The 12,082-nt window shown below is 32.5% G+C and overlaps 1 protein-coding gene across 1 annotated transcript in view; it reads right to left on the minus strand.

Annotated features, from left to right (window-relative positions):
* The window catches only part of LOC126742014 (formin-like protein), a 63,635-nt gene that overhangs the window by 10,961 nt on the left and 40,592 nt on the right, over nucleotides 1–12,082 (minus strand). The window contains exons 16-17 of the mRNA XM_050448538.1: nucleotides 4,023–4,201; nucleotides 3,787–3,962 (exon numbers count right to left, since the gene is read on the minus strand). Coding sequence (XP_050304495.1) covers nucleotides 3,787–3,962; nucleotides 4,023–4,201 — 355 coding nt within the window. The remainder of the gene's footprint in view (nucleotides 1–3,786; nucleotides 3,963–4,022; nucleotides 4,202–12,082) is intronic.

The raw sequence follows: 12,082 nt of genomic DNA on the forward strand, positions 1-12,082 counted from the left end.
ATCAAAAGTAATTTATTTGCCATAAAGAGTCAATACATTCCTAGAAACAAAATAAAGATAATACGCTTAATATTTTAAATTACATCTTCTCCCGGCAAAAAGGTCTGTCCCGCGATTTTCAACAACCGATACTCTTTAGATACTGATAAAAGAAGCCAAGAGTGGGATCTTGCTTATATAAATATTGTTAAAATCAAAAAAATAGGTTAATCGGGTACACGTACCCTCGGTGACACGAATCAGAACAAGAAAAGATTGTATCTGCCGACACGTGATTCTGCTTTTTGGTTTCTTCAGGGCAGGGCAACCAGAAAACCAAAGGAAAAAGTGCAGAAAAAAACATAAGTAATCACGAACAGTTTGGAGCAAAAATTTAGCATTTAAACTAAGGAAGCATAAGCAACCTATGAGATACAACCTTAACCCAAGTCAATAGTTTAAAAGAATGAAAGCTAGCATTGACATTAAAATGGAAAAAGAATAGGTTAATGGAATAAAGATTAATAGATACTGTTTGTGCTATCTTTCATTCTTTTAAACTATTGACTTGGGTTGAGGTTGTGTCACACAGGTTGCTTATGGTTCCTGTGTGGATGCTGTTTTTTGTGCTCCAAAACTGGAGTTAATAGAGCTGAATACACAAACTGGTTATTTGGTCCTGTTCGTGATCCCTTATGTTTTTTTTTTATTTTTTCCTTTGGTTTTCTGGTTACTCTGCCCTGAAGAATCAAAAAAGCAGAAACACGTGTCGCCAGGTACCATCTTTACTGCTTCATGTCATGGAGTTTTAACCTATTCTTTTGCCATTTTACTGTCCGTACTAGCTTTCATTGTTTTAATATATTGTTAATATATCCCCTGCTTATTATTTTTTTAAATAAGATGTCTTGGACCTATTCTGCAATTAACAACTGATGCTTGTCTTATCAAAATCAAAAAGCATAGGTTTCCCAACCATCAAAACACTTTTCAAGATTTGAGAAATGGGTACAGATATCAGGCAATCAAGCCTTGTTAAATAAAACTCCTGACAAAATATATACTAATGATTCTCGAGGTATATAGACAATTTTGGTCCTAATAAAATCAGCTTTACTATCTTTAAAGCTACCTAGTAAGTATAAATATACAAATAAAAGGCAATGTCAAAAAAAGACTTAAACAATTAATTTTTTTTGTGCTTTGCGCAGAAACTGTACAATTTGAAATAAATTCAGGCAATACAGATGAAAGCAGGGGCAATGTCAAAATGCATCAGCCTGGGATAAAACGAAAACACTCTACAGAAACTTATGTCAATTATACTCCAGAGCCAAAGGGATCTCAAACTAGTAGAAAAGAAAAATGTAGAAAGAGATATTGAAAGAAGAGAAAAAAATAAAAACGCTAAATCTCCTTGTCAAAATATTTTTTATGTCCCAAAGGTTACATGTTTCGCTTAAAATAAAGCATGATCAGCCCTTACAAACTAGTAATAACTCTCACGAGATGACCTGCTTAGTACTCAATACACAGAGATAGTTTGTCTATGACATCTGGTAAGTTTAAATGATCTATTACATTTTTTTCCTGGGTATTATGTTTAAGAATATATTAATACATTTTTAAATAATTCTCTTCAAAGTTAAAGTTGGTTTAAAATAGAGCCGCTAAAACTTCGATACACTAAACACGTAGATATATTATTCTATGGTATAGAATCAACTTTAAAGTAAACTGAATTTGGCAGATTTTTTCAAATTTTACAATATTATTCATGTTAAAAAAAAATGCCTAATTTAAGAACTTAATTTTCAAATTTTCAAAGCTTAGCGTCAAAACGAAGGAAATGTTATAGAAATAAGAAAATGTTCGAGGCGATGAATTGGTAATCATCTTTTAGACACAATTTTTTCCCTTCCTGGGCCCTGTGGTAGACTTATTATACCCGATTATCTATCTACAACCCTTAGTAGACCTGCATTAGCTTGTCTTTTGCTAATGTGGAATTTAAAATACAGAGAAACGCTATCAGGGTCTTGGCAGGTCTAAACTATAGAGACTGTTGTAGGGAAGCTTTCAGAACTTTTGCTATACTAACTATCCCCTCTCTCTATATACTTGAAAACTTACTATTTGTCTATAAAATTAGACACAGCTATGCGACTCATGCAGAGGTTCACGATTATAATATCAGGTCCAAACATAAATTGGTTCCCACTTACAAACATTTGGTGAGGTGTCAAAGTGGTCCAGAATATTGGGGTGTTAAGTTTTTCAATAGAATACCTTTAGAGACGCAGGAATTGCATCATTTTGAATTGAAAAATAAAATTAAAGAAGTTCTAGTTCAGGAATCCTTTTATTCATTTGAAGAATTTTTGTATTACAATTTTTAACTTCTAAGGGTTTTTTAGGGAATTTCTTCGAGGTCTCACTTTAGCGAAAAGGAAAATTTAAATAGGTATTTAAATTTCTTATAGATTTCGGGATGCCGAAATAATTTTATTCCAGCAATTTTTCCTTTATTCTAGACATTTAAAGTATTTTTCATTTTACTTCAGACATTAGAAGTTTCATCAGGACATTTAAAGTAATTTTGTATATGTTCCAGACTTTTGCAGTAATTGTCACTTTTATTCCAGTCATGAAAAACCAGTTTAATATTACTTTAGACGTTGAGAGCACTTTTCTGTATATTCCGAACATTTAAAATAATTTTCATTTAATTCTAGGCATTTCAAGTAATTTTAAGAAGTTTCCTGCTACGAATTTTTATATTTTCTGAATAGCTGAATCGGACTACTTCTTCTAAACTTTTAAACGTTTCTTGGACCATTTGACGATATTTTTATGGGGCATTTTAAGTAATATTACCTTTTATTCTAACTATATTAAGTGGTATTCTTTTGGGTTGTTAGGATGCTCTTTTTACCCTTGAATTTGTTTTTTAAAAGAAGTCATTTTTAAAGGAAAGTTTTGGAGTTTAGAGAAACAGTTTCTGAGTTTAAATTTAGCTTTTACGATACAAGTTGTTGATAAAATAATTAAAGTAAATTATTATATAGAAATTATGTTCCAAGATTTAGTTACAAAAGCTAATCATAAGATTTATGGTATTTAGATGATTATTTTTTAAATCCTTTATAAACGGATTTTATAATTGCACTTGATTCCCAGTCATTTACCCGAATATCGGTTCTCGAACGACCACTTTCCCGAATTGCATTTATCCCAAACATCTTTTTTGCCGAACTATCGTATTCCCGAATAACATTTTTCTCAAATCATGTTAGCCCGACAACAACATTTTTCCTGAAGCACCATTTTCCACAAAAGAATGATGTCACCCGAACTTAAATTACTCAGAGGGTCAATAGAAATACGTTTTTTCTTAACATAAAATACTCAGTAACCCAAACCAACGCAACCCAACCGTGAATAAATTTTATTACTGTATAGTTACTTACGTTTTTTTAATTTACTATTTATAGTAGATTACGATACTCGAAAAGAATATTTGTTGGGGAAAAATAACATTCAGTAAAATGGGTTCGAGAAAATAGTATTCAGGAAAATGATCGTTCGGGAAATCGATTGCTCAGGAAATCAGTAGTTCGATAAAACGATAATTCGGGAAAATGACAATTCAGAAATCGGCAGTCGGGAAAACGGGCGAACACGCTGCACTTACATACTGGGACAATACTACAAGTAAACTATAAAACAAACATGTTTACTAGTTTATTTTTACTATTATCAAATAGGTAACAGAAGTAATTTTTTAATAATGTAAATTCATTTTACCTCTTGGGCCATTTTAGCATCACTCTTCAACCTACGAAGCTTTTCTTCAGCGTTAGCCAAGAAGTCCCTCAGAACTAAACTGTGACTGCCCCTCGCCTTAATTTCCGCTTCTTTTCTTACCGCTTCCATTCCCTTTTCTAGTTCGTGCAAGTCCGCAGAAATGTTTTCGAGTGATACTGAAAATATGAAAAATCGGTCATAAAAAATATGTTTGAATTATTTGCAACATGTCATACCGGCAGCAGCTTTTTCGACATAGTGCAATTCCGAATCAAAGTTTAAGAGATCCGGGAACTTTTGGCGCACCGTTGCAACAATGTAATGCAATAAGCATAGTCTTTTGTCGGTTGATTTTGTATCTAGTAAGGAATCTAGGGATTGGAGTTTGAAACCGTACGCAGGACCTCGTTTCGCACTGGAATATATAAAAAAATAGTTTTTTTTGTAGTTTGACACAGACGAAGTAATTTTAAGGGAAACATTTTTAGTTTTTACAGATTTCAAAGGATTTTCTTAGTCTATATTTATTGGTGCAAGTGTAAAATTATATATAGATATTTTTTTTAATTATCAACTTTTTAGGTTGCGTTATTTTAGAAACTTCTTTAGGCAATTTCTAAATACAGTGTTCATAAAATGATTACAATTGGTTACTAATATTTAATAAGTATAGTGAGTAAAAGCTACACATTACAAATAAGATTCCTTGAGCTCAGGTAACATTTCATAGAATGTGTAACAAAAATCAAATTCTTAGGCATATGGATGCCTAATGTTTAGGCATCCATAGGATAGATTAGGACTTAAATTTTAAAGGTCCATGCACTTGACAGGTCATTAAGAAAATTTTATATAAGGTTTATTATTCATCTAGATGTTCATCTTACTTAAGCTTGTGAAAAAAAACTATATTTACAATATACTTATTACTTATTGTTCTAGTTTATTATTTCTATTAAAACAAATTGAATTGTCACATCTTCAAAAGTTGCAAAATACGACCATGCACATAATACTAGATTGACCTCGATATTGAGTTTCCCAAGAATGTGCTCAAAATTCATGTTTTTGAATGGTCTAAACAAATACATTATGTTACCAATAGAAAATATGAAGATTTTTAAAAGGGCTTATAAAAATCATTTAATTGTAAATTTAGTATAATAAGCCACTTATTTCTGATAAATTTTTCATGTTGGTTCGTCCAATTTGTGGCTTGTTTTTGCTTGTATAATATACATATGTTTGTGGTAATTGTATAGTGTAAAACTGACAAAAAGTACATATAAATATTTTATATTAAATTATTTATTTATTTTTTTTAAATGTAATATGGTAATTATTAAGTAACCTTGTTGTATAACTTATATTAGTTTTTCTTGACTAAATAAACGATATGAACAAAACAAATAACCCATTAAGTGACCTGTGACCAAACTGACAACAAAGAAAAAAAACCCTAAAAATATTTTTCATTAAATATAATTTTTTAAACTTCCCAAATGAGTCACAAAATATGTCAGTGTGAAATAGAAAGTTTGCGGCACTTGGAACAATTGGTGTCTTTTAACCTAAATAAAAGAAAACAAACCTTCATGGTTTGGTAAAAATCTTAGGAACATGAGGGAAAGGTTACGAGCACTACATAGTAATCATTTGCAGCATCCTACTATGGTTTCTAAGCAAGAGTTAACTCAGTATAAAAAGTCTTATCGGGGAGAGCTGTGTAAAGCTGCAAATGACAACTTTATTAAGAGCTCGGAAAATAAGCAGGCAGCAATGTGGAGTTTAATTAGTTCAAAAAATGCTACATCTATTTCTTCAAAAAATCAAGCTGCACAAACTTTTAATACCTTTTTTGTTAACATTGCAGAAAGTATAGTCTCAGAATTACCTACACCCACAAACAATTTTTCTAAATTTTTAACTCCTGGTAGATTCACTCTTTTAAATTTTATGAGGTGACTTTCAATGTGGTTAGAGAAAAAATAAACTCTCCTAAACATAAAAAGAGCAAAGACTGTTTTGATCTTAACGTTAAACTCATTAAAACAATTAAAAATATTATCATTTATCCATTGACAAATCTCTTAAATGCCTGCATAAAAGAAAACATTTTTCCTACATCCTATAAGGTGGGCTAAAGTGATACCAATATATAAAAACAAAGGTTCAGTTGATTATGTGTCAAACTATCGCCCAATATTACTGTTGCCAATTTTCTCCAAGATTCTGGAATCACTTATAAAGGATCAAATGTACCAACATTTTGAAAATAATAATCTCCTTAAGCAGGGTCAGTTTGGTTTCAGGAGTAACAGGTCAACTGCATTGGCTATTGACAGTTTGGTGGATTTTTCATCAAGGGGCCTGGAAATGGGTTTCGACACCTACAGTACCGAGCAAAAGTAAAGAAACTTTTTTTTTATTTTTAAATTTATTTTATTAAAGTTAACTAATTTTTTTTTATCCTATAATACTACACCAAACTAGATAATAAAAATAAAACATAAACAATATAATTCTACTTATTATAAAGCCATATGTAAATTAATTAAAAAAAAAACAGGGAGCAAAAATAGAGAAACACATATTTAAAGAAAATATATAATAAAAACAAATTAATATTTAGTTGCATATCCCTTATTTTTTATAACTGCAAGGCATCTCCTTTTCATAGATCCAATCAGATTCCCTAAGGTCTCCTTGGGTACAGAAGGCCATGCAGCTTCAACTGCTTCAAACAACTCGTCTCCATTTTTATTTTTCGGGATGTCCCTTACGAATTTTTTTGTCTACTAAATCCCATAGATTCTCTGGGATTAAGGTCAGGACTCTGAGCTGGCCAATTAACAACAGTTATTTTTTTGTCCTCAAAAATTTTTTTTATAATTTTAGCTGAATGCTTCGGATCATTGTCGTGTTGAAACCTCCATTGCAATGGCATGTTTTCCTTTGCATATGGCAACATATTATCAGTTAATATTTCTAAATATTTAAACCGATCCATAATCCCATCAATTTTGACAATAGGGCACATTTCCATACCAGAGAAACAACCCCACACTTGTACATTTCCCCCTCCATGCTTAATAGTGCCCAAAGTATACTTTGGATCAACTCTTTTATTTTTAGGACGCCTGACCCATAAAATACCATCAGAAGAAAATAAATTAAACTTACTTTCATCTGAAAATAATACTGTATTCCACCTTGCTTCTGACCCGTTTAAATAGCCATGTGCAAATTGAAGTCGGGCGGTTCGATTCATCTTCGAAATGAAGGGTTTCTTGCCGGCAAGCCACTGTCCCTTAAACGTCTTCGAACTGTATGGACACTAATATTTACATCGTCTAGTTGAGATTTTATATCCACTGCTGTGTTAAATGGATTTTTAAGAGCTAAGGATTTAATCTTCTCGTCAACTCTAGGCGTCGTTTTTCTAGGCCTACCAGTTTTAGGTGGACTTATTAATGAGTTCCTAATGCGGTGTAACTTTATGGTTTTGGAAACGACTGAGCGGTTTAATCCTAACTGCTTATGATTGCTTGCTTAACACCCGATTGATATTTTGATATTATCAACTGTTTTATACATAACGCCAAAGTAATACCTCGAGGCATATTTACAGGTTATTCTTTATTAATTAACAAAATATTATTGTGTATTGCTTTCAATAAGCAAACATAAACTAAGAACTTTAAAAATGTTTCTGTACTTTTGCTCCTCATAAAATAAAGATAAGCAAATAGATTATTTTGTTGCAAGAATTTATAAATACCAAATATGTTTTTGCATTGCTTTGAACCTAAAGAAATAATGTGAGTATTTGTTTATTGGCAATAGTCGATTACTCTGGCTTTATATTTATTAAATAAAATGTTTCTCCACCTTTGCTCGGTACTGTATGCTTCATTCTTTGACCTGACAAAGGCCTTTGAATGTGTATCTGATGAAATTTTATCAAGCAAGCTCTGTTACTACAACTTTCATTCAGAGAGTACTGCCTTTGTCAGGTCATACCTGTATGGCCGACTCCAATATGTGTCATACAAGGCTAGTGTATCCGATAAACAGCCATTACATCATGGAGTACCACAAGGATCCGTTCTAGGCCCACTCTTATTCCTTATTTATGTAAATGACCTTATTTTACAGACCGGCACATAAGCATTTTTTAATTGATCCTGTTTGCTAATGACACTACTCTACTCCAGCATCATCACCCGGCAAAACAGAAAATCGCCAGTACAGAGAAAATAGAGAGTAAAATGAGGGAATGGTTTGTAGCAAACAAACTAAACCTTAATGCTTCAAAAACACAGCATCTAAATTTTTCACTTCGAAACTCTCAAATAGATCTGCCACAGGATGAATCTGTTGGGAAAACCACATTATTCAGCTGGCATTTAAGTTATCAAAAATAACCTTTCTAATAAGAAATCTATCCAGCTCTGTATCAAGGGAAGTTTTGTTGTTGGCTTATCATGGTTACTTTAGCTCCGTTATGTCATAGGCTGTGCTGAGCTGGGGTCACTCTACTCATGGGGAGAAGATATCTGGTTTACAGCGCAGGTGCATAAGGGCTATGACTGGTTTGGGGCACCGTGACTGTTGTCGACACTGTTATTCTGAACTTAGCATTCTCACTTTTCCATGTGTATTCATCTTGCAATGTTTGACTTTTATAAAAAATAATCTAACATCATATTTAACACACAGTAATATACATCAGTATTCAACTCGAAACTGATGAAACAGATTCAAGTTTAGACGACAGAGGAACTGTTTATCATGGGATTTGTTTCTATAATGTGTTACCATTTCAGGTTAGGGAACTTAATGAACAAGCTTTTATTAAAAAAATTAATAACTATTTATTAAAAAAGTCTTTTTATTCATTTGAAGAGTACCTAAATAACAATTTTAATGACCTAACTTAACTGTTTTATAAATATTGTGTGTCTATTATAAGTATTTTTAAATTGAGTGTCTGTAGATTTTAATTATATATAAAATTGAGAATCTTACGGTATATGTGCGTATATAATTTTTATTTATTAATTTTAGTTAATACTTAAGTTTTAAATCATGAAATTGCATTTTATATATTACCGTTTATATTGACTTGTAAAAACACTATGTGTAATATTACGAATAATGAAATTAAATTAAATAAGTATTAGTTCTTTTAATATAAAAAGTCCTTAAATCTCTATTGTCATGAATGTTGTACAATCTATTTTATTATGAAGAATTTTATGTGTAAACAACAACATTGTTCTTCTGGAAGTAATTTTTTTTAAATTAAATTCTGTCAAGAGGTTTTCATAATCAGTGAGATACACACAATGCTAAGAAAACTAGTAATTTAATACTTAATTTTAGTTTTAATCGATATTTAACCAAAAGGTTACAAACAATTGGTTTAAAATTAGTAAATATTTACTACGAAAAAGTGCATAAGGAATTTTAAAGTTTCAACACATGTTCAATAGTCATAACTTGCCTAATATTAAAACGTTGAGTGCCGCCATTAAAAAAAAATGGTCCCGGAAGCCGTTACATTTTTTATATGTAATAGTGCTTACAATTACATAATAGTTAAAATATAATTTTAAAAATAATGTTTTTTTATTTAAAAGTTTGTACTTTTTGGATTTATTTTCATGGTGACACATTGGTCTCACGAGGCCTGGAAATACTTCAAAGGTTCAGGTGGCCGCACGAATCCAATGTGTCACCACGGTCGGTTATGTCCGTATCCGCACCGCACGGCAACAAGGAACGTGACATGCAGTAGCCCAAACAATATTGAGTGGAATGTAATCAAAAGATATGCGTAAAACGTGTTTGGTCCGCTATACCGACCTTTAGAAGCGTGCGACGGATCGTTAGGAAATCCAATAATTTAGTTCAATTTAGTATTTGTAGTGGATAGCTTTTTTTGTTTCACGTGTAGTAACTAGTAATGTCGTACGAAGAAGAGCAAAAGCGCCTAGATGCCTTATGGCAGGAAATGTTGTCAGATGAAGAAGATGATGCCTTTCAAAATGATGCATCTTCCGACGAATATCAACTATCAAGTTCCTCTGAGGAATCAGATGATAGTGAAATGGATTCGCCTCCCAGAAAAATAAAGCGCCAAATGCAAAAAAAATAAAAGTTGATTCTCCTCGTGGGGCCACGACAACACAAGTTGATCCCTGTACATCTCGTGAGGGTACAAGCACACAAATTGACTCAATTAGTGAGGCCATAGAAAATGTTATACGATCATTGCCTCCAATTGACTCCGATGCAGAAGAAAATGATTCACCTGGAAGTGGCCAAATTACGGATATAAATTGGGTACCAGCGACTGGCCAGTTTTTGAAACCAATCAAGTTTACAGAAAATCACTCGGGATTTGTTCCAGACATGTACGATAACTATGAAAAGACGCCGTATGAATTTTATAAAATGTTTGTTACTGATGACATTTTGGAACTTATTGTAAGTATTTTTGAATTTAGTTTTTATTTGTATTATGTTACGCAATATTTTGTAGGTAACTGAAACTAATTTGTATGCTTCCCAGTCTCAACAAAAAAATGCTTATCCAAAGGCACGTGTGCATACATGGAAACCAACAAATCACGAAGAAATTGAAAAGTGATGTGGATGGGTTTGTGTCCATTTCCAACACAACAGTCCTACTGGAGGAAGAAGAAAATCTACAAAAACCTTTTGCCAGAAATAATTTCAAGGAATAGGTTTCAACTTCTTCAGAAAATGCTACATTTTAGCAACAATGAGGTTATAACCGAAGATAGGTTGCGAAAGCTAAATCCCTTACTAAAAGAAATCCGTGAAATTTTCCAGCGAGTCATTGTGCCCTCCGAATATGTCTGCATCGATGAAACCCTTGTGCCATTCCGAGGGCGATTGCCTTTTTTACAATATATTAGCAACAAAAAATACAAGTTTGGTATCAAACTTTTTAAACTATGCCTTAGTGGTGGTTATACTCACGATTTCAAAGTATATTGTGGAAAATCAAAAGATGAAAATGTTAGTGTACCAACCAAAATTGTTCTAGATTTAATAGATAATCTCTTAGATAAAGGAAGAACTTTATGCACCGATAACTATTATACGTCAGTAAGCTTGGCTTTGGCTCTTTTGAATCGCAAAACTCATATTTCCGGAACATTGAGGGCAAATCGAAAATTCAACCAAAAAATGTCACAAAAGAAGTTACAGGTAGGAGAAACCGTGGCTGAGGACTGTAGACAAGGAGTGATAATTCAAAAGTGGAGAGATCGGCGAGATGTACTTGCACTGAGCACTAGACACGGAAGTAAAATGGTGGACGTCAAAAAAAGAGGAAAAGATGTGAAGAAGCCTAAAATTATTGTCGAGTATAATAAATATAAAGCGTACATTGATATCTCCGACCAGATGAAATCCTACAACTGCAGCCTAAGAAAGAGTCTGAAATGGTATAGAAAGCTAGCTATTGAAATTTTAACTGGTACAGCATTAGTAAATGCGTTTGTTTCTTACCAAGAAATTACCCAAAATAAAATGTCAATAACAACGTTTAGAGAAGAAGTTGTAGAAGGTTTGTTAAAATTAGATTCGCAAAACCCAATACTAGAACGTAATGAAGGTAATAAAGAATAACACCGCCTTAAAGATGTAGGACGAAGTAAGAGACGTCGATGTGTAGTTTGCTACAGTAAAATGACCCAAGAGCTTGGAAGAAAAGTCGCTGCTTCAAAAACTCCACAAAGTTGCTTCAGATGTACGTCATGCGAGAAATTTTACTGCCTAGATTGTTTTTTTGAAGTTCATGAAGTTAAAAAATCCACCTTTTTTAGTAATAAGTTTTTTTTCATAAAAAATATTACCTCTCATTTTTTTATATATTGTATTTCGCTTTTGAAACAATAAACCTTATTTATAAGAATCTAAGATGGTTTTATTTCCAAAAAAGAGAACAAATAAAAACAAAATTTAAAAAATCGTAGCTACTGACCAATTGTCCCATGGTGCCACGTCGGCTTCACTATTCACTGGCCAAACATATTTTCGGGATCCAAAGGCCGTCTACTCAAAGATCCCATGCATTTAAATACGCTTTGTGAAGCCAGCCGGGCACCACGCGGCAAAAATTACACATCGATAGTATGAGACCACTGTGGCTTCACGCGGCCACATACTCCCAAAGCTTTATGAAGCCATATTGGTCTCATACGGCACTCAACGTGTTAATCTAAAATAGGCTTTTACAGTTAGGGATTATTTTGGT

This window comes from Anthonomus grandis, chromosome 11, assembly GCF_022605725.1.
Source record: "Anthonomus grandis grandis chromosome 11, icAntGran1.3, whole genome shotgun sequence".
Lineage (NCBI taxonomy): Eukaryota > Metazoa > Arthropoda > Insecta > Coleoptera > Curculionidae > Anthonomus > Anthonomus grandis.